Source organism: Gigantopelta aegis, chromosome 7 (genome assembly GCF_016097555.1).
Source record: "Gigantopelta aegis isolate Gae_Host chromosome 7, Gae_host_genome, whole genome shotgun sequence".
In the NCBI taxonomy this organism is placed as follows: Eukaryota; Metazoa; Mollusca; class Gastropoda; order Neomphalida; family Peltospiridae; genus Gigantopelta; species Gigantopelta aegis.
Window position 1 is genome coordinate 11,726,845 of NC_054705.1, and position 24,332 is coordinate 11,751,176.

Consider the following 24,332-nt stretch of genomic DNA (forward strand, 5'->3'; position numbering starts at 1 on the left):
TACTAATTGAAAAATATAGCGGTTTTTTTTGTTTTTTTTGTCTAAGACTATACGTCAAAATTACCAATGTTTGACAACCAATATGCTCTAGTGGTGTCGTTAAACAAAACAAACTTGACCTTTTTCTGTCTGCTGTTTCCGTGGTCTGACCATGTTTTATATTTTACAATTTGTTTGAAGACTCAGTGACTGTATTCTGTATTCTATAATTTTCTGTCGCCCAATACCACGACTTATACCCTTTTTGAAGACTCTATTCTATATTCTATAATTTTCTGTTGCCTAATACCACGACGTATACCCTTTTTGAAGACTGTATTCTATATTCTATAATTTTCTGTTGCCTAATACCACGACTTATACCCTTTTTGAACTGTATTCTGTATGCTATCATTTTCTGTCGCCCAATACCACGACTTATACCCTTTTTGAAGACTATTCTATATTCTATAATTTTCTGTTGCCTAATACCACGACGTATACCCTTTTTGAAGACTGTATTCTATATTCTATAATTTTCTGTTGCCTAATACCACGACTTATACCCTTTTTGAAGATTGTATTCTGTATGCTATCATTTTCTGTCGCCCAATACCACGACTTATACCCTTTTTGAAGACTCTATTCTATATTCTATAATTTTCTGTTGCCTAATACCACGACTTATACCCTTTTTGAAGACTGTATTCTATATTCTATAATTTTCTGTTGCCTAATACCACGACTTATACCCTTTTTGAAGACTGTATTCTGTATGCTATCATTTTCTGTCGCCCAGTACCACGACTTATACCCTTTTTGAAGACTCTATTCTATATTCTATAATTTTGTGTCTGCCCATATATATATATATATATATATATATATATATATTTTTTTTTTTTAAAGAGACAACTTGTATAAACCGGCCTCGGTGGCATCGTGGTTAGGCCATCGGTCTACATGCTGGTAGGTACTGGGTTCGGATCCCAGTCGAGGCATGGGATTTGTAATCCAGATACCGACTCCAAACCCTGAGTGAGTGCTCCGCAAGGCTCAATGAGTAGGTGTAAACCACTTGCACCGACCAGTGATCCCTAACTGGTTCAACAAAGGCCATGGTTTGTGCTATCCTGCCTGTGGGAAGCGCAAATAAAAGATCCCTTGCTGCTAATCGGAAAGAGTAGCTCATGTAGTGGCGACAGCGGGTTTCCTCTCAAAATCTGTGTAGTCCTTAACCATATGTCTGACGCCATATAACCGTAAATAAAATGTGTTGAGTGCGTCGTTAAATAAAACATTTCTTTTTTTTTCAATTTGCATAAACTTATATGGGGAGGGCTCCAGCCGGAAAAAAAACCCGATACACTCGCGCCTCTGTACACTCCCAAATATAAAATCCTGGCTACGCCATTGGGAGAGGGGGTTAGGGTTGAGGAACCGGACAATAAGGGGAGTGCTGGACATGACTCAAGCTAGGGCAGCCCCTACTAGTATGACATTATGGTATGGGATGGCCTCATTCGGAATGAGGCGTATTAAACCGCGGGCTGCTAGAAATCGATTTCGAAACCAAAACTAGGAAGTATTTCCGACAAAAGACACATCGGGTAGGACGTGTAAGTTTGTCAGACGATATTAACTTGGTTTTTATAGTTTACGTCAATACTAGTTGTGTTATATAGAAACATCAGACAACAGGGGTTATGTTTATCAATATAAATAATAGTTCTAAGTTTCTAACAGCTTTTTGTATGTAAACGATTACAGCGATCGAAGGGACATAACCACGTACTGTCACTGTGATAACAGCGATCAGGCTTAAAGGAAACATGTCACGAGACCATATTATAGCTCATTTTAAAAGCAAAATGATGTAAAAATAAGATACAAATAAGTTTATAACAATAAAATACGCGTAGTTAACTTAAAATGAAGAAATTACGCCAATCAATATCAAAGTACGATTTATGCATATTTATTCGTGAGCGTTCGGAAAAAAAGGGAAGTGACGTCAGAGCCGCTGTACTCTTCCATTGTTGTTAACTGTTTATATATGGAGTAAGGACTTTACTATCTTTTCAGTCCAACAGTGCCGTACTGCGCGGCCTTTGGGTGTGAAAATAAACAGTTTAAACGATCGGGATTGTCTTTTTACGGTTTTCCAAAGGATTGTATCCGAAGAAAGACGCGTGTATTTTATCGCAAAACAAAAGATTGGACACCAACACCGCATAGTACTTTGGTGTCAGCCTATTTTTAGTATTTACAGACCGGAGCCCGAACGTTACCCAGAGACAAAAACAGTACTCGGTAGCGAATGCCGAGGTGTACATTGTACATATTTGGCACAAAGATACACCTCAGCATGATGTATTTATATATGTTAAAACAAAAATGTAGATTATTTTATTTTTTTTAAAGAAGAGATTTTTCATGTTAGGCCTACATAATAAAATCTGTATTCACCGTCCGAAGAAGGAAACGTCAATAATTAATTAAATATGGCATATACAAACATAGGATTTGGCATGAGGATACATCTCAATACGATGTATTTAAATATGTTTAAAGAAAAACAAAAATAATTTTAAATAATGATTTTAATCTTCGGGCGGAGTACGTCACAAAAACGTTCCTCATCGCCCGAAGCCCCAAAGTAACACGAAGTTCAATACAAAATAAACCACTACTGTCGGTGTCGAAATAACTATTATGTTTCATCCACGGGCTGACTTGAGAATCGGAGTGTTGTTTTAGTTAATTGGTCCTTTCTTTCCGTGGCCTGCACATGTGATTCCTGATTGGCAGGTGTATGTTGCAGGGTATCGACCAGGTAAGTGATTACCACTGTCTAGACATGCGTACAAAATACTTGCCAGTTTTTTAAGATCACAGGGTATTGTGGCGTAACCTGTCGCGACTATAGTACACTGTTAATGGACATTATCAGCCGTCCTGCTTCATTACTGTAAATAATGCTGTAAAACCATTGATTAAGTAGACTTTCCCATCTAAAATTACAAAACTGACCAATTACGTAGTACCAAAGAAAAGAAAATTATCACATGGGTATCGTGAGTGGTCGTTTTTACTCTAACGCACCCTACCAATAGGCTTAATAATATGCTGCTTTTTTTTAAGAGAGAAAAATACTATAACCTCATTTCGTTCTATTGATGCAAATTGAAATATATTTAGTTAAAAAGTTGATTATACTCTCAAGTCATTTATGTTGTTTTACAAGTCAGTTTAATGAAAGTGAAGCGCCTTGTAAATTAGAGCGTTTGTTTACACTGTGCATACAGATTTCATTATGTACAGCCCGAACATGAAAAATGCGATATTTTCTAAAAACAAAAACAATGTTTGTCCTACATTTATATTTTTTTTACATATTTAAATACATCATATCGAGGTGTATCTTTATGCTAAATATGAACAGTATACACCTCGGCATTAGCATCCGAGTTTTGGTTTTGTCTCCGGGTTACTTTCGGGTTCCGGGCTGTAAATTGGTCGACTGGTCTGGCACCATCGGTTTCTCCACCCTCCGACTCGCTATCCGTTTTTGTTTCAGTATCACTGTTGTAAGTAAATGTGTGTTTTTCTTCATTTACTAACAGCTCAAATTGATACGGCAAAACGTTTTGCGAACGAACACTCATTGTTTTGGTAAGCTGTGCAAGTCTTGGATTCTTTATGAGTGGTACGGACTAATGCTTTTAAGTGTAAGGCTTCAGATCAAGCGACGCGTCTCTGACGTCACGGACCTCGTTATTGCCCTGCTCATTAAAGATCGGCAATTTCCGCTAAGAGCTCGTATCTGGGTGTTTTTTTATGGAGATATTTTAAGTAATTGATTTTTTTTTTTTTTTTTTTTTTAGGTGATTCAATTTATAATTAATTGTACATGGTTGGTGCCAAATATAGGTCACGTGACATGTTTCCTTTAAAAATAGAATAATACGTAATACACGTGTCCTGACATGTCCATCATATATATATATATATATATATATAAAAAAGGGGCGGGTAGGGGTGGATATCATCCCCCTCCTCACAATTGTTGATCGGCTCCACCTCTATATATAATATAGCCTATGTCTTGCCGATGTATTTTTTTCTGCAATATAATTTTTCGTGAAAAACCGTGAACCGGGCTACCCCATAAACCGGTCTGTTTACGTTTGACTTGTTTTTAAGAAATCTGCATGCAATGCAGTTCACCAAGGTAAACATCTACGGTCCGTTTTTTTAACATTTTGACATTTATTGGACCTCCGATGTTTACAAGTTTAACAGCAAAAACAAGCGTGCGTTTTCCGCCCAGATTTCAGGCGGAATCGATACAATCATGGAATTAATTATTTCGTGGCAAAATATGAGATGTACCAATAAATATAAACACTTACTGTATAAAGAAAACTTCCCGAGTTACGTTTTACGCATAAATAAACAGTTTGTCCAAATAGTATAGTATAGTATAGTATAGTTTATTAGCTTTAAGCCTTACGGCTCATAGGCATATATATATACATTCAATAAACAATGATACAAACAGATAATATATACAATGGGTGATTGTGTAATTGAAGGATGGACAGTTATATATGCTTAGAACGTAAAAAGGTTGCATGTTTGAGAAATTTACCGAGATTACATAGTTCTTTTCTGTTTTGAACTGATAATAATTGTACAATTTTAAACATAGATGGTTTGAACCAATAATATTTTTTTATGTAAGTAATTCGTAAACCTGTATACAATGGACATATCAGAATAAAATGATATTCGTCTTCTATATCGTCCTTATTGCACAATTTACATTTTCTTTCAGATCTTTCTATACCATAATATCTTCCTTGTTCAATGAGCAATTGATGGGAAGATATACGAAATTTTATAATAAGCGTGGCATAACATTCAGGAATTGATATTCTAAGATAATATTGCAAACAAAAAGTGTCTATCAGCAGTTTATATAATGTACATTTTGGAGATTTGTCTATTGTAGCATCTTTCTCTTGAATAAACTGGTCCGTTAGACGTATTTCTAAACATTTTAAAAATGAGTTAGCACTATCTACATGCTGACTACACCAAACATCTCCGAAACCTATTGATAGTAGTAAATATCTTACCTGGTATAGCCAATTAGAGGGATTCATGTGTTCTAACATATCTTCATATAACGATTTTAAGATACAATTTCTGGTTTGTAGTAATTTCAACCAATATTTAACTATTCTAATTTTTTGCATAATACTTAAAGGAACTCTTCCAAGTTCTGTCAAAGCAACTACATTTGTGGTGCATTTCTTAACATTCACAATTCGTTTACAAAAATCCATATGTACATGTTCAATATCATGAGCAGGATGAAAAACCCCATATTTCGCATCCATAATTTAAAACACTAGAAACATAGGTATCGAAAACGTGCAACTTAGTAATCCTGCATTAATCCAATTTTCAGTTACGAACAGAATCTCGAATATTCCAGCCAGCCATTATAAGCACATTAAAAATGTGATTGAAAACTGTTGGCAGAATAGGATTACTTTTACAATTATTCGTCTCAGGTTCACGAGTTTCTTCCACAATATACGACATTTAATGGAATATCACGTTTAATAACAATAATAATAATATAAAATAAATAATAATAAATAAACTAATTAATTAATATTTTTTAAAAATCAATTAATAAATAATAAATTAATAATAATAAAAACTAAATAATATCATAAAATTAATTAATACTTAATTCATAAATAATAATATAATAATAAATTACTGAATAATATTAGTAATTATAATAAATAAATAACAATAAATAAATTATTGATTTAATAATAATAATAATAATAATAAATAAATAAATTTAATTATTAACTAAATAAAAACGTGCTTTTTTCATTTATAAATGTACACATACACACACGCGCGTGCGCGCGCGCACACACACACACACACACACACACACACACACACACACACACACACACACACACACACCTTTTCCGAGAACTTGCTATAAAAGATTAATCGAAATATGAAAGATTAATGAAACTATTATAATCAAAGATTTTTTAGGTTGTGGGGTTGGGGGTTGTGCAGGTTAATTAAAAAATATTTATAATAATAATTTTTTAAAATTGAATGAAAACCTTAAAATAAGTTCTAATAACCAGTAATTATAACAAAAAAAAACAAAAAAACAAATTAAAACAAAAAAGAGCAAAAATTAATAATAAATAAATAAATAATAAATAAATAAATAAATAAAACCCTTAAATTAACTAATGACCTGCAATAAGAATTAAAAAAAAAAAAAAAAAAAAAAAAAAAAAAAAAAAGAGAGAGAGAAAAACCTTTGAAACACGTGTAACCAATGGCCTGTAATAATAATATTAAAACAGATTCTAAAGGAAATAATAAGTTTTTAAAAAGTAAATAAATGAAAGCCTTAAAACAAGTAATGACCTGTACTGACAATAATAATTTTTTTTAATAATAATAAAAAAGAATAATACCCCCTCCCCCCCAAAAACCCCCAAAACAAAACCTTTAATGGCATAAATATTAATAATGCATATAATGCAACGCACACAAAGCACATATATAGAAACAAAAATAACAAAATGAATAATCAGTTCCATTCAGTTCCGAAATATTTCTTTTTATTGGCTGTACGTAAAATGTTTGATACGAATAATTGTCGTTCCGCCATATTTTCATTCCGCATTTTCGATGTGCCAGGATAAAAATAACTTTTAAATGTGAAAATGTGTCATCTTCAAACATCTAATCCTGGAAAGGTTACCAAAGGTATTGTAATTAATATTTTAGTCTAAAATTTATTAAAATATGTTGTATGTGTTGAGGCTCTTAAATAAAGCACATATGTCTGATTTTATTACATCGTGATTGCAAATGGAAAATTCGATCCAATGGATAAACGTTACGGCACAGCAATAAACATCACAATAATAAATATCGTGGCGGAGACGTTTATCTTGATGAACTACATGCAACTGAACCCTGACTTCAAAATACCTTTATTGAATTAAGAAAACCTTCCCCAAAACAAAGTGCACAAATGAGGAAAAGACAAGTAGACATTTAAAATAGTTGTATACATAAGGAAATGTATACACGACCGCCATTTTGCACTGTGCGCACTATATTAAATGGCGTGTAACAGTAAACAAACGTAAAAAAACAAAACACACCCGTTGGTGAGAACACCATGCATTATTTTTGATAACACATGGTTGTTAACACACGTACGTATGTTAACAATTTCAAGACAAATGACAGGCTGCTTCTAGGTGATGACCAGGTCACCAGTGTCATGCAGCCAATGAAAAACAACACGGTTCAAATATATTACACTTTGACGTATGGTTAACCTGGCAATCATGGGTCTGTGACGCGTAAGTTTGTTACAAGTGCAACGGCTGTAAATAACTTTTAGTCGAAAAAGATGTTAAAATTTGCTTAAAACCTGTTTTTTGAGGATATATAAGAAATAGAATAATACGTACATTCGTGTCCGATAGATACCATTTATCTCACAACTCGTTGTTTAAAAACGTATCAAACTCGCTTTCGATCGTTAGATATATTTTAAAACAGCTTGTGAGATAAATGGTATCTAACGGCCATTCATGTATTATTCTCTATTTCACATCGCTGTCGTTGTCAGTCTCGTCTGCTTCGCAGATGCATTGCAAAAGAGTTTTGGTGACATCACGTGACACGCGTCACTCTTTGAAAAAACAATAGCCCGATTCACGGGAGTAGGTGATGAATGTAACCATTAACTACGACATGCATCCAATCTCTTCACAGCACAAAATGGCATGGATATTAACATTTGTTGGTTGATTTTGACAATAAAGTGAACAAGGTAAAACATTATATCATCAAATCGATCGTACATTAGTGCGCGTGTGCAGAAACCATTTCCCGTTGATAGGCTGGTTCACGGTTACTCGAGGATATACATTTATGGCACTTCGTTCATCAAGTTAAAAAGTGTGTTTTGTTTTAACGGCACCACTAGAACACAATGATTTATTAATCATCGGCTATTGGATGTCAAACATTTGGTAATTTTTACATATAGTCTTAGAGAGGAAACACGCTACATTTTTCCATTAGTAGCAAGGGATCTTTTATATATGCACCATCCCACAGACAGGATAGCACATACCACGGCCTTTGATATACCAGTCGTGGAGCACTGGCTGAAACAAGAAATAGCCCGATGGGCCCTCCGACTGGGATCGTTCATAGACCTACAGTGCATCAGGCGAACGCTTTCTCACAGGGCTACGTCCCGCCCATTTTCGTGCATCAGGCGAACGCTTTCCCACTAGACTACGTCCCGCCCCTTTTCGTGCAACAAGCGACCGCTTTACCACTGGACTACGTCCCGCCCCTTTTCGTGCAACAAGCGACCGCTTTACCACTGGACTACGCCCCGCCCCTTTTCGTGCATCAAGCGACCGCTTTACCACTGGACTACGTCCCGCCCCTTTTCGTGCATCAAGCGACCGCTTTACCACTGGACTACGTCCCGCCCCTTTTCGTGCATCAAGCGACCTCTTTACCACTGGACTACGTCCCGCCCCTTTTCGTGCATCAAGCGAACGCTTTACCACTGGACTACGTCCCGCCCCTTTCCGTGCATCAAGCGACCGCTTTCCCACTGGGCTACGTCCCGCCCCTTTCCGTGGATCAAGCGACCGCTTTCCCACTGGGATACGTCCCGCCCCTTTTCGTAGATCAAGCGAACGCTTTCCCACTGGACTACGTCCCTCCCCTTTTCGTGGATCAAGCGAACGCTTTCCCACTGGACTACGTCCCTCCCCTTTTCGTGGATCAAGCGAACGCTTTCCCACTGGACTACGTCCCTCCCCTTTTCGTGCATCAAGCGACCGCTTTCCCACTGGACTACGTCCCGCCCCTTTTCGTGCATCAAGCGACCGCTTTCCCATTGGACTACGTCCCTCCCCTTTTCGTGCATCAAGATAAACGACTACGATCCGGGTTTCTTTGATGTTTAAACGTTTCTATATTAAGGCCCGTAATCAAATGTCACAATAATAAATAACATGCTGAAACGTTTATCTTGATGAACTAATAGGAGTACAAAACGGGAGGGGTGTGTGGGGGGGGGGGAGGGGTTGTCAACTGACTCCTTCCTAGTGCTGGAGCAAATCCTCAAATTCGGACTAAAATGATGGAGATAATCGGGCAAAATGAGCTGGCCTGAAACCGTTTCACCATATATTTCCATCATTCCACCCACAATATTAGTTGTAATTCATGTAAAAATGTATTTCCAGGATTCCACCCACAATATTAGCTGTAATTCATGTAAAAATGTATTTCCATCATTCCACCCACAATGTCAGTTGTAATTCATGTAAAAATGTATTTCCAGGATTCCACCCACAATATTAGCTGTAATTCATGTAAAAATGTATTTCCATCATTCCACCCACAATATCAGTTGTAATTCATGTAAAAATGTATTTCCAGGATTCCACCCACAATATCAGTTGTAATTCATGTAAAAATGTATTTCCAGGATTCCACCCACAATATCAGTTGTAATTCATGTAAAAATTTATTTCCAGGATTCCACCCACAATATCAGTTGTAATTCATGTAAAAATGTGTGGTGATTCGTTCAGACATGGGGCGGGACGTAGCCCAGTGATAAAGCGCTCGCTCGATGCGCGGTCGGTCTGGGATCGATCCCCGTCGGTGGGCCAATTGGGCTATTTCTCGTTCCAGCCAGTGCACTACGACTGGCATATCAAAGGCCGTTGTATGTACAACCATGTTTGTGGGATGGTGCCTATAAAAGATCCCTTGCTGCTAATTGAAAAGAGTAGTCCATGAAGTAGCGACAGCGGGTTTCCTCTCTCAATATTTGTGTGATCCTTAACCGTATACCTGACGCCATATAACTGTAAATAAAATGTGTTGAGTGCGTGGTTAAATGAAACATTTTCTTCCTTCGTTCACAGACGTATTTGAATATTTGGTTCACCTAGGCCACTAATGTTTTTACGCTAACCCCTACAGACAGGATAGCACATACCAATCGTGCTAACCCCTACTACTTAACGGAAAAGTGGAAGGGGGAAAAAGAAGAGGAAAATATATCTTATTTATTTTAATTTTTATTATTATTATTTTTTTTTATTTTTTTATTATTATTATTTTTATTATTTTTTTTATTATTTTTTTTTTTTTTTGCAAGATTTTATCACCTTATACTGCCGTTTAACAGTAATGCGAATAAATGTTGTTATCCAGATTCTGGCAATTTCGTTTAATTCGGGCCAAAATTCAGCCTGTCCCGCTACAAAATGGGAGCCCGTACGCCCATGACTAACGGTTGTACTATACCAAATGAAATCCCATAGGCGACCATGTTAACGTTTGTGTTTAAAAGCACTACATGCAATATATCAACCAAACTATGACCCATAATTATCAGTACTACTCAAAGTATTAACTAAAGAAAATGATACCTTTCATGGCTCATTTTCGTTATTACCAGATGTGTTTACAACACCCCTAGTTCCGCACAAAATTTGAGTACTTTGTTTTTACAGGTACCCCATACATGTTTCAAGCATAAGGCTGCTTGACACAGTGGTACTAGATGAAATAAAATTGCATACATTTTTTGCCCAGCTGAAACTTTTTTTTTTTTTTTTTACAACACTCTCACATGTATAACCAATCACAGGACTTTTGGTGTTAACTTCTCTATCACCTCGAACTTTGACCCGGCCGGAATTTATTTGGTTTAGTACTACCTTACGGCAAGCCTTTAGGAACGATATGTGGAAACAAACCATATTTTTATCGTTATAGAGTAGGACAAAACGTATGAGTATACTAGTATGTACGTGCATATGTGCTTGTTGTGGTTACGTCATTTAAGTTTATATTGTTACTTGTTCCATTTTATTATATCATTGAGCGTTATTGTTCTAGAACCAAAAAGAGTTCCATATAAAATATGATCTAAGTTGCATTTTTAAAAGCATGTTTCATATTCAAGAATAAGGGCCGTCTGCTATGTTTTTTGTGTGGGTTTTTTATGTTCATCTGCGTATGAACGGAAGCAATAATATAATGGCAACGTATTCGCCGAATTCATCGTCTTCGCATGGGTTATCTTCTCCTTTTTTCTTCTCTTTTTTTTGTTGTTCATATCCTGAAATAAATAAATGAGAATTCTTACTAGAATGCAACGGAACTTCAGTTATTAGTACATGGAATTATTTGCTAGTATTTTTTGTTTCTTTGTGGGGATTTAATTCAAAGTTTAATTTTTACAAGAAAAAATAATAAATATTTTTGAGACCGCCCCTTTAATACTACATGACCCCAACCCTATTTAAAAAAAAAGTCATAGGTCAAGGCCTAGACAGAACGTACCGAAAGCAAAACTGGGAAGTATTTCACTATTACAGAAGGATCGATTCGACGGGGTTAGTGAATTCATAACACGAAATTCATTTGATATTAGTTTATATCTTTAATAGTTGGGTTAAAACGTTTTATCAGACGTAGTATTATGTACAGTTATATTTTTAGTATTTGTAAGCATTTACATGTAAGTGTATCCAAAGACATGTTCAATTGCGCAGTGTGTTGTTTCTTCTTCTTTTCTTTTTAAACGTCGCAAACATTTAACACAGAGACAAAGACTTTTTTTTTAACATTACAAACATGGATGGTGATGATATGAATGGTGAAGCCATTTCGGTATGGGACTACTTGACAGGGCCGTGCTCCGCGCTTGCTATCAGTTGAATTATCTCAGTATCACCCGAGCCCGGGGTACACGGAACCTGCAGTGCATGCCGGGTAATCATCCCCCATGTGGGGTCATACACTCGGGAAACACAACACCCATAATCGCACCCGTGAAGTGGGTGAAACTTGGTGTATGTGGCCTTAAACCTACCCACTGAGCCTAACGGGGCACTAACTCTGGGTTGGACCCGGTATTGGGATGAAAAATCCCCCATTGCCTCAGGTGGGATACGAACCCAGTACCTACCAGCCTCAAGTCCGATAGCATAAACACTACACCACCGAGGCGCGGTTTTGGGTTTGTCGTGAATAAAATCAATCTCCTTGATTGTGGTCAGTAAGTAGGGTCACACAAGGCAACACACCACCATTTGTCGTGTCGTTACTTCCTGTAGCAGCTTAATATAGTCCGGGTTAGGAAATAGTTCCTCATAAAAACAAATAGGCCTACTACAAAATTCTCATATGCTTTTTGAACTAGTTCTTTGATGATTGCACGTAAGTTGACCTCTGTAGTATTTAAATAACCTATTGGTTTGAAGTAATTGTTATATGTAGTACTAACTGATAACTGTGCAAGTGGTATGGTGTCACTTGTATAACAGCAACCCGAGGCGGTGGTCGGCCATAGGGACCATTAATTGAAAATGTTTGATTTTTTACACGGTACTTGTTAGTTGAGAGCACTCCCTAAAATTAGTAGTGACATGACCCACTCGACAGTGTTGTATTTTTCACAATGTTCTCTGACGTGGAAATTCTATTGAACTGCATGGTGTAATGAATGGTGGTGTGTAACCACAACCAGCGGATACAACTGGGTGCCTTTGGGAAGTTTGGTTAATTTGTATTTAATTTGCAGAGTAAGTCTGTTTTGTTTATCTACACCACTAATGCACATTCATTAATTTACCATCGGCCATTGGATGTCAAACATTTGATAATTCTGACATATAGTCCCAGAGGAAACCTGCAACATTTTCCTATTGGCACAAAGGGATCTTTTGTATGCACTTTATTACAGACAGAACAGCACATACGGTAGCCTTTGGTATACCTGTCATGGGGCACTGGTTCGAATGGAGAGAAAACAATCGGAAAATGCGTCCACTGAGGGGTTTCGACCCCACGATCCAAGAACCGAAGACGAGCGCTCTAGCTACTGAGCTAGAGATTCTTCACTGGCGGGAGGCAGAGTAGTAAATTAGGATGTGATGGGTTGTAGGTTCAATCTTCCTCGGTGGACTCGTTGATTTTTCACATCTCAACCAGAGCTCCACGACTGATATTTTAAAGGTCATGGTATGTGCTGCCCTGAAGCTGTCCGAGTGCGGTAAACGGCCCTTAGCTCTTTTCTCAGGAGTCTGATAATTTAAAATCGGGGTAAACCATTTATGGATTACACTAAAACAAAATTCAGGTAACCCATTTCGTTTTTGTGTTAACCCTTCGTGACCAAGTAAATGATATCCTAAATTTATGCGTGAACGAAAAATGGGTCACGTGAGTTGTTCTCGCAATTTGACTCCAAATAGCTGTATTTTAAAATGCGCTGATATGTCGGTGAAGAAGTATATCTTTCTTTCACATTTTATGACTCTTTAAAAATTGTGCCATCCTTTGTTTTTTTCACGTACTATAATGGTTGTGTTTTAATATTTGCAGTCATGTCAAAAGCCAGGACGTAAAGAAGTCGATGAAGGAGCGATTCTGCAGTTGTCCCGTAGAATAAAAAACTGAGCACTAACACCAATAGCCAATAAAATATCACAAGACATACGATCTCGACAGCTAGACCATAATCCACAACCAATCAAATATCACAAGACATACGATCTCGACAGCTAGACCATAATCTACAACCAATCAAATATCACAAGACATACGATCTCGACAGCTAGACCATAATCTACAACCAATACAAATATCACAAGACATACGATCCCGACAGCTAGACCATAATCTACAACCAATACAAATATCACAAGACATACGATCTCGACAGTTAGACCATAATCTACAACCAATACAAATACTACCAGATCATAGTGTCAGACGGTGATCAACGTATCACTTGAATCAACGTATCCTAGGTGTGGACTATAGCGTTAATTGCAGAGCGCATTTTGGAGACAATATCAAGATGCGAAAATACACAACAAACAATGGACTGAATATCACATGCTACACTGGTGACGTCACTAGAGCCGATGCAGAAGGAATTGTGACTGGCCAGGGTTGCGATATGAAGAAACCTAGTATGGTGACGACGTCACTTTGTCAACTAGCGCGGATTGAGCACGGTGTTCTCGCCAATCTCATCGCTACTGAACGCGGAACTGGTCGCCTTGAGTGGGGAGACGTTTACTGTTTTCAGCCACACCATTACAGGATCTCACTCCCATTCAAAACAATATGTTTTGCTGTTGTCATGCATTATGATGCCGCCCTAATTAATTTTCAATGGAAACGTAGCATGCTAAAGCTATACAAGGAGATTTTAAAGGAAGCGAGCCGACTGCGCTTGAAGTCACTTGCAGTACCTCTACTGGGATCTGGTAAGTCTGTATAAAAGCAATAATGTTTCCTGGAATTAGCTCTTGTAAAACTGTCTTATGTAAACGTGAGTGGAACGATTAGAAAGTAAGGAAACCGGCTATGTCTGAAATAACTTGCTGTACGTTTCCTGGGATCAGGTGAGTCAGATTCATACTCTGTTGGTGACAAAGTAACAATCTGTACATGTAGGTACTTGGATATTAAACAGGGGTCTCGCTACATGTCATAAGCAGTGGCAGGCCCGCCATCTCTTAAGGTCTCACTACACAGATGTCATCTGCCATTGAAACCCATGTTAAATTGCCGAATTTCAAATGAAGATTGCCAATAGAACGGGTTCTCGTTGGCACTAACAACACACACCATTGCGAACATACATTATATAAGCATTTGTTTTCACTCCAAAATTGAGAACATTTCCATCTCCATGACCGCATCTGGCTGTAATACTGGTCCGAACAGGTGGTTCATTAACCGATTCACTCCGGCTGTCTCTTACGCTATACACTCATGTCCCAAAAGGTCAATGCACAATATTAAAAAATAGCACATGTAAAGCATAACTTGTGTTACAATTAGGAACTATAGTGGACCGTGATCAATAAACTCTCACCCGGAAGTGATCTGTGTAGTGAGACCTAAGACTAATTTCCAATACGCCCGCCATCCATTAGTAGCGATAGCAATATCAGCCATCGGTTTACTTAGATCGCCATCCAAAATCACAAGTCATGCCATCGTCTTGAACTACCAGAGTAATCAGGTTCATCGTCATTTACAAGACATTTTCGAAGTACTTGTACCTTGCAAATCTTAGGTACCACCCCTTCTTATAAGTGGAACCATCTTTACCGATTCCCTCCATCCCTTTCCTGAATACTAGAGAGACCACTGATTATGGTATTTTCTACTGCTCCATCCTTGCATCCTTCCATTCTAACATATCTTTATCTTTCAACATCTGTAATCCGTCATCAGGTTCCCGTCATTGTCATTCCATGATTCTTCCACGACGAACGTTTGTCATTTATGGCCTCTTATGGCACACACGTTGTCCAATATCATGGAGAGATGGTCATCCCAACTCTGAAATGTATGCATCGCTCAACCAGTTGCTGGCATCTTGTGAGACCTATGATTTTTATGGTAAGCGAACCAGCAACACTTGAAATCACTTTCTGTACACAGTTAGTGACAAAGCAACACTATTGTGGTAGTTCCCACTTAACTTTCATTTTCTTTCCTTTCTTATTTTCCCTTCCGACATCTCTTATCTTTCATCTTCTGCAATCAATCTTCAGATTCCAGTGTTTGATAGACCATGATTCTATGACAACAAAATGGCACACATCATCCACCATCACCTGTTTTTTTCCATAGTTGTATCACTTGGACGTTTTATAGGTGTGGGAAGCGGGGTCAGAAGGACACTGCCTCTTCCGAACTCTGAAGAGTATGCATTCCACCCCACCCCCACACATCGTCCTCCTCGAATTGCTGGTATCTTCAGACAACTCTGTACCTTCTGGTATTTTTATATATCTTGCGCAGTACATTCTGCGGTGTCGTGTCGATTTACCATTTGAGTTTTTGCCATTATTGTAATTTCTTACTATTGTTGTATTGACGTACTGGTTCTGTTTTTGTTTTATCTGAAGGACAGGGTAGAGCTCCCTTGCCACTTGCCGTGTGTGTTCTGGTAAAAGCATTGTCTGAATTCCAAAGCCAAACGCTCACTGATGTATTGATAGTTAGTTCTACTCCTGGAGTTCATAGTGAAGTTATAAAACAATGGGATGAACATTTTTCTAAAGCTACAAATACGAAGAAAGATGTAAAACAACTTGCCAAAAGTGTTTTCCATGCAATAGGAAACGCATTAACTGGGAACTCATGCGATGGAAATGCTCAAGATCATGCAGGAAAGACACAAGACACAAATTCCAGAAATAATTTCAATAGATATCGACCGGGAAATAACTACAGTTCTGTTGGCAGACAATATCAAGATGCGAAAATACACAACAAACAATGGACTGAATATCACATGCTACACTGGTGACGTCACTAGAGCCGATGCAGAAGGAATTGTGACTGGCCAGGGTTGCGATATGAAGAAACCTAGTATGGTGACGACGTCACTTTGTCAACTAGCGCGGATTGAGCACGGTGTTCTCGCCAATCTCATCGCTACTGAACGCGGAACTGGTCGCCTTGAGTGGGGAGACGTTTACTGTTTTCAGCCACACCATTACAGGATCTCACTCCCATTCAAAACAATATGTTTTGCTGTTGTCATGCATTATGATGCCGCCCTAATTAATTTTCAATGGAAACGTAGCATGCTAAAGCTATACAAGGAGATTTTAAAGGAAGCGAGCCGACTGTGCTTGAAGTCACTTGCAGTACCTCTACTGGGATCTGGTAAGTCTGTATAAAAGCAATAATGTTTTCTGGAATTAGCTCTTGTAAAACTGTCTTATGTAAACGTGAGTGGAACGATTAGAAAGTAAGGGAACCGGCTATGTCTGAAATAACTTGCTGTACGTTTTCTGGGATCAGGTGAGTCAGATTCATACACTGTTGGTGACAAAGTAACAATCTGTACATGTAGGTACTTGGATATTAAACAGGGGTCTTGCTACATGCCATAAGCAATGGCGTGCCTGCTCTCTCTTAAGACAAATTTCATCCATCCATTAGCAGCGATAGTAATATCAGCCATCCATTTATTTAGGCCGCCATCCAAAATCACAAGTCATGCCATCGTCTTGAACTATCCGAGTAATCCGTTTCATCGTCGTTTAGAAGACATTTTCGAAGTATTTGTACATTGCAAATCTTATGTACCATCCCTTCCTATAAGTGGAACCAGCTCTACCGATTCCCTTCATCCCTTTCCTGAATACTAGAGAGACCACTGATTATGGTAGTTTCTACTGCTCCATCCTTCCATCCTTCCATTGTAACATATCTTTATCTTTCAACATCTGTAATCTGTCATCAGGTTCCCGTAATTGTCATTGCATGATTCTTCCACGACAAACGTTTGTTACTTATGGACTCTTTATGGCACACACGTTGTCCATCATCATGGGGAGATGAGACGGACTTCGCCTCTTTCTAACTCTGAAAAGTATGCATCCCTCAACCACTTGCTGACATCTTGGGAAGCCTATGATTTTTGTGGTAAGGGAATCGGCTGGGATGGATCAGGTAAGACATGGTAGGGGTACCTACTACCTAGGCTATTGTTGTATTTCCACTACACCTTATTTTCTTTCGTTCTTTTTCCCCTTCTGACATTTTTTATCTTTCATCTTCTTCTGCAATCAATCTTCAGATTCCAGTGTTTGATAGTCCATGATTCTACCACAAAATGGCACACATCATCCATCATCACCTGTTTATTTTTCAATAGTTGTATCACTTGGATGTTTTATAGGTGTGGGAAACGGGATCAGAAGGACACCGCCTGAAGAGTATGCATTCCACCCCACCCCCACACCTCGTCGTCCTCCAATTGCTGGTATCTTCAGACACCTCTGTATCTTGTGGTCTTTTTACATATCTTGCAGAGCACATACCGTGGTGTCATATCGATTTGCCATTTGAGTTATTGTACTTTCTTATCTCTGTTGTATTGACGTACTGGTTCTGTTTTTGTTTTGTTTTTTTTATCTGCAGGACAGGGTAGAGCTCCCTTGCCACTTGCCGTGGGTGTTCTGGTAAAAGCATTGTCTGAATTCCAAAACCAAATGCTCACTGATGTATTGATAGTTAGTTCTACTCCTGGAGTTCACAGTGAAGTTATAAAACAATGGGAAGAACAGTTTTCTAAAGCTACAGATGCGAAGAAAGGTGCAACACAGCTTTTCAAAGGTATTATCCATGCAGTAGAAAATGCATTACCATGGAACACATGCGATCGAAATGCTCAAGAATATGGCATGCATCCTGTCAATCATTCAGGAAAGACACACGGCACGAATTCCAGAAATTACTTGAATAGTCATCGATCACCAAATAACTCCAGTTCTTTTGGCAGACGTACTGGTAAGCAGACATCATTGGACACGGAACGACCTGGTCAGAAAGCCTCTACACAATTTGATGCTTCTAGAAGGAATAATCCATTCCGCCATCAAATTGATACACCAAGAAGAAATAATCAAATTAGAGATGGACAAGTGTACAATATAACAAAAGCCGAGGCAAGGCCACACGACAGATCTAACAGAGACTTTAAAGAAAATACCAGTATATACACTGTCAGTACTGGTGCCTGTAACACGACTGCGCCCAGAACGGATTGGCAGAAACCATTTGATGAAGAGACAGAGATGATAACGCCATCTCAGTCAGACGGCAGTACATCAAGAGACTTTCACACAGAATCAAGAGAATCAGATGTGCATTTCGTTTTAAACGAATCATTTGATTTAGCAGAAGGTGCAACTAAACAGACGTCTGATTCACCAGAAGAGTCAACAAAACTGATTTCTGGTTCTAATTCATCAAATGACTCGAGTAAACAATATACGTCTGATTCATCAGAAGAGTCAAACGAATATCTGACTTCTGATTCTGTGCCAAGTAATCATGAAGACTACCAGACTAGTAAGACAAAGGGACATAGTTCGATGGTTCCACTGCCAAGTGAAGGCAAACAGAGTCAGTCAGGAGACACACATTCAACAGAAAACACAACTGACCAACAGTCTACCGTTTCCAAGACAACTGGACCCGATACCTGTGCTATCTGCATGGACGAGATCACCAACCCTAAACGTCTGAGTAAATGCGGCCACACGTTCTGCACGGACTGTATCGACAACTGTTTTAATAACTTCAAGCCTGTGTGCCCCACCTGCAACATGGTGTATGGAATCCTCATCGGGGACATGCCTTCTGGGACAATGAGGAACAAGGTCATTCCTGGCATGAGTTGTCCTGGTTACGAAGGTCACGGGGTCATCATCATTAACTACTACTTTCAAGATGGAATTCAGACAGTAATTATGTTTTAGTGTATCAAAGTATATAATGTAAATAATGTGGCTTAAACCAATATTTTGTCTTGATACAATAATGCTTTGTTGCAATTATTAACACGATATTTAATTTGGAGAATGAAAAATGCACTATAAATTAGGGATTAACCTGAAATATAAAATTAAATTTACTTGTATTATTTTTCTCATCTGATGTTTGAGTCATTAGCAGATATTTTGACAATTCTCATATACGCTTAATATATCTTTTGTGATGACGTACAATGAGTTATAGGATCGACGCAAGCACCTCGCGTGAGCACTCTACCAACTGAGCTAGGTCCCGCCCCCATGGTGTCAGGTTTTCACTTGTCTCAGGCGCGTGTCCAGGAATTAATACAGAATGGGGTTCTGGATACCAACTGAGCTAGGTCCCGCCCCCATGGTGTCAGGTTTTCACTTGTCTCAGGCGCGTGTCCAGGAATTAATACAGAATGGGGTTCTGGATTGTGGCGAGTGAAGTTCATGCTCCCCCTGAAAATATATTGAAAAACATCTTTAGCAGGATGGGTTTAGACCCATGAAAGCCACCTCTCCGGTCACTCGCCCTGCAGACTCACCTATGTATCAACCTCGACGAAGTGTTGAAATACCAACATTAGATACCAACAGCCGTGGGGTGGAACGTATCCCAGTGGTAAAGCCCTTGCCTGGTCAGTCTAGGATCGATCCCAGTTGGTGGGCCCATTGGGCTATTTATCGTTACAGCCAGTGCACCACGACTGGTGTAACAGAGGCCGTGGTATATACTATCCTCTCTGTGTGATGCTGTACACAGAACATCCCTTGATAATAATAGGAGAAATTGTGGCCATTGTGGTGTGGCAGCAACGGGATTTCTCTCTCAGTATCTGTGTTGTGGTCCTCAACCATATGTCCGAAGACATATAACTGTAGTTCTAATGTGATTCGTCCCAAATAGCCATAGATTAAAACGTAATGAGAGAGGTTTCACAAATAAGCATTTTCCTTTTCTTTCCGTTTCTCTTATAGGACCAGCACCCGAACCCAGGCAAGCCATATCACGGAACTAGACGAAGAGGGTTTCTTCCTGACACCGAGGAGGGGCGATCCATACTCCGCTTGCTAAAAATAGCCTTCGACCGGAAGCTGACGTTTACAGTTGGTCGCTCGACCACGACCGGAAGAGAAGACATGGTGACGTGGAATGATATTCACCACAAGACAAACACGCATGGAGGACCAACCAGGTTTCAACGAGAATACATTTTTGGTTTTTGTCATTATTTGGATTTCATTTTCTTTAGTATTATTACATTATGAAAAAAAAACCCCCCCCCCCCCCCCCCCCCCCCCCCCCCCCCCCCCCCCCCCCCCCCCCCCAAAAAAAAAATAAATAAAATAAAGAAATAAACCAAAAGAAAACAAAAGTTCACCTTATGTAACAATAACATATACCGTTTATTACGACACTGACTTTGTTTTAAAGCTAGAAATTATTATATTATTCTCCGTTGTTGGTGTGTGGGTTTTTTGTCATTCTAATATTTTATAGCCACCACACAGGAAATTAAATTCTACTTAAACATATGTGGAAAGACAGGCCAGACCCATCAATAAAATAAAATACTAATTACAGTGTGTTCTACCGACATGTGATCAATTTAATGATGTTTGTCCACCAAATGTTTACTGATGATTAATAGTTAATGTGTTTTCAAAAAAAAATTCATGATGAGTAATAGTTAATGTGAGGTTTTTGTGTGTTTTTACCAAATGTTTACGGATGAGTAATAGTTAATGTGAGGTTTTTGTGTGTTTTCACCAAATGTTTACGGATGAGTAATAGTTAATGTGTTTTTGGGTTTTCTATTTTAGGTTTGGATACCCAGACCCGACTTATTTATCACGAGTTAGAGATGAACTGGCCAGCAAGGGTGTGACGGAATAGCAAGTATGAACTCTTCTAACTGGCCAACAAGGGTGTGGCGGAATAGCAAGTCCGAACTCTTCTAACTGGCCAGCGAGGGTGTGACGGAATAGCAAGTCTGAACTCTTCTAACTGGCCAGCAAGGGTGTGACGGAATAGCAAGTCTGAACTCTTCTAACTGGCCAGCGAGGGTGTGACGGAATAGCAAGTCAACAAAACTGTTAGCTGTTTTCATGACACTGTCCCGAGTTTTGCTGCCATTTAAAGTTAAACTTTGTTGGTTAACGACACCACTAGAGCATATTGATCTGGGTGTCAAATATAGGGTAATTAGGTATGTAATTTTAGTTAAGACTTTTATATTAGTTAGAAACATCTTACAATGTTAGCACACTCTCGACAGTCTCGTTTTGAGATTTATCACCAGGCATACTTGTACATACGTTTCCATCTCATTTCTTCCCGATCTGGCACTCCTATCTTTAAACTTGTGCTTGTCTCTTGTGGCTATTCGTTCCCCACACCTGTCATTTCCCATCAGCTTTTAGCTGTGGGCTAAGTCTGACCACTTCGGGGACTGATCAGTGGTTACTTATGGCATTGGAAATACACAGAGACTGCACCCGTGGAGGAAGTTGAGACATGTAGGCGATGCTATTGACAAGAGAAGACAGGAGTCGGTGGAAACTGACAAACACGGTGGAAACAGATTGAAATCATGGGAGAAATTGGAAAGGTATTTATATTAAGATAATGAGAATGACAGGCAGATGGTGATAGATGAGAAAGATGAATGAAAGTGTGAGCCAGCTTTGACGGGATTTGAACCACTGTCGTCAACTTGATTGTCCTGTAGCTTATCCACTAGACCACGGAGCTCACTACTTGTACATAAGTTGTTAACTTACCGATAATCAGAGCCATTCTCAGATAACGATCGTTTTGTTTTAAATCTCAACTTTAGTCACAATTCCCAACCTTAGTAACGTCTGTTTTATACATATTATAGGAGTATTTTTAATTCTCTAACTTTGCATTCATGTTTTAATCGCAAGTTCCATACAAATATGAAGATGTCCAGATGACTTACAAATACATGTAATATTACTTCTGATTATTTTTAAGTGTTATTCTTATGTTTCGTTGTCTCCTTTGATATTAACACAGTGTAGGTTTTTTCTTTTGTTGTTTTACCAGAATGTTAAATGAATAACAGAAGTCACAAGTTGGCTTGAAGGTTGTATTTTCCTTTCCAACATGAAACATCTTTAACAACGTGGTAATACAGATAATATAGGTCTCAGCTCTATACAGGACACACAGGTCTCCCGATAGAGTTAACACTGCGACTGAGAATATCAAGGGGACGAACAGCAGAGCTGTTATTCTTGGGTCTGTCTTTCATGTGTACAAAACGAATATTTATATTTGTCGATACGTAATTGCCATGGTTTCTAGTCCTTAGCTGTTAAGTTGGGGCTACAATTAAAATCCATCGTGTACTTGATTGATGTAATTTAGTTTCACACTAATTGGTTTGATTCCTTGCCTCTAATTAACTAACACTAAGTTATAGCATGAATGGTAGGTGACAGAATAACAATTAATTGAATCGTATATATATATATATATATATATATATATATATATATATATATATATATATATATATATATATATAACCCGTCATAATAACAAGTCACGTGACCAAAATTACTTCGACACAATTGGCCAGACATCATCGCCAAGAGCTGTGCGAATGACGTCAAAACAATTGGCGCGAACACGTAATGACGCTTGCCCCGCCCATATCAAGTAATAATGAACCTATGAAATGCCGTCTAAATCGGTTAGAAGGAAGGAAGGAAATGTTTTATTTAACGACGCACTCAACACATTTTAATTACGGTTATATGGCATGGGCGGATCCAGGAAATATTTTTAGGGGGGGGGGACCAAAAAAGAAGGGCACATTGACTCGTCAAAAGGGCACCTTACTACAAGTTTTGATATTTACAATTAATATGAATTCCTACAGTTCTACGTCATAATATACTAGCAATAATGAAGTAAATTGGCGTCACTCGCGTTAGAACCTCAATGGGGCCCCATTGAGACTCAATAACACAGACACATATCTGCAAGCTTGCGCATGTACACGAAAATCTTGATTTCATTTATCTACAATATAATTATTGTTTACTTAAAAAAAAAAAATCTACAAACAAAAAGGGCACTTGGACATTTTGAGGGCACTTGAACAATTTTGGGGGGGGGGGACGCGTCCCCCTGGTCCCCCCCCCTTGGATCCGCCCATGATATGGCGTCGGACATATGGTTAAGGACCACACAGATATAGAGGGAGGAAACCCGCTGTCGCCACTTCATGGGCTACTCTTTTCGATTAGCAGCCCAATGGGTCCAAAAGCGGTTAGAAGGCTTAAGACGTTTCTTCAGAAATAAGAACGGGCCCCGCCACTTCGTATTTCTGAAGAAACGTCTTAATGCATTCTAACCTATACATATATCGAATCGAATAAACATTTGGTAAAATAGTGGTTGGTTCCATGAATCTGTGCCTCGTCTATTGGACGACAGCTACCAAAAAGAGGACTGCCACTCCCAGACTAGTTTACTAAATTAAAACTTGCACTGAACAGAGGTCATTAGAATAAGAACAGCCGTGATGACACTTATGAATCACTGTCATAGCAGTTATCATATCAGGTGTTCGCGAAAAGTGAGTATATCCTGCCCCACTGGTGACACCCATCATGAGTACTGCCACCACAGTCGTCACGTCTGTCACTTCATTTAAAACTATGAAACAGTTATAAATGTGCAAGCGTTTTACCAAAGGGATAAAAAAAAAGAGTATGCACAAGTTCAAAATATGATTGAAAACATACTTTATTGCATAAATAACAAAAGGATTGCGCACATGTTTGCCAACTTACTAGGCCCTCTTCTACAATATTAGTTTACTA

At 38.5% G+C, this 24,332-nt stretch overlaps 1 protein-coding gene across 2 annotated transcripts; it reads left to right on the forward strand.

Moving 5' to 3' along the window:
* The first annotated feature begins 1,528 nt into the window (after positions 1 to 1,528).
* On the forward strand, positions 1,529 to 23,307 carry LOC121376883. Of its 2 annotated transcripts, none has more exons than XM_041504670.1 (5): positions 1,529 to 1,598; positions 13,507 to 14,399; positions 18,088 to 19,415; positions 20,448 to 20,665; positions 21,294 to 23,307. In XM_041504670.1, the coding sequence occupies exons 2-5, from the start codon at positions 13,985 to 13,987 to the stop codon at positions 21,364 to 21,366; spliced, it is 2,034 nt and encodes a 677-aa protein (XP_041360604.1). In that variant the 5' UTR covers positions 1,529 to 1,598; positions 13,507 to 13,984; the 3' UTR covers positions 21,367 to 23,307. The 2 variants fall into 2 exon arrangements, with proteins under 2 accessions (XP_041360604.1, XP_041360603.1); XM_041504669.1 differs by lacking the exon at positions 1,529 to 1,598 and adding an exon at positions 16,059 to 16,824 and having other exon boundaries at positions 14,267 to 14,399.
* The last annotated feature ends 1,025 nt before the right edge of the window (positions 23,308 to 24,332 follow it).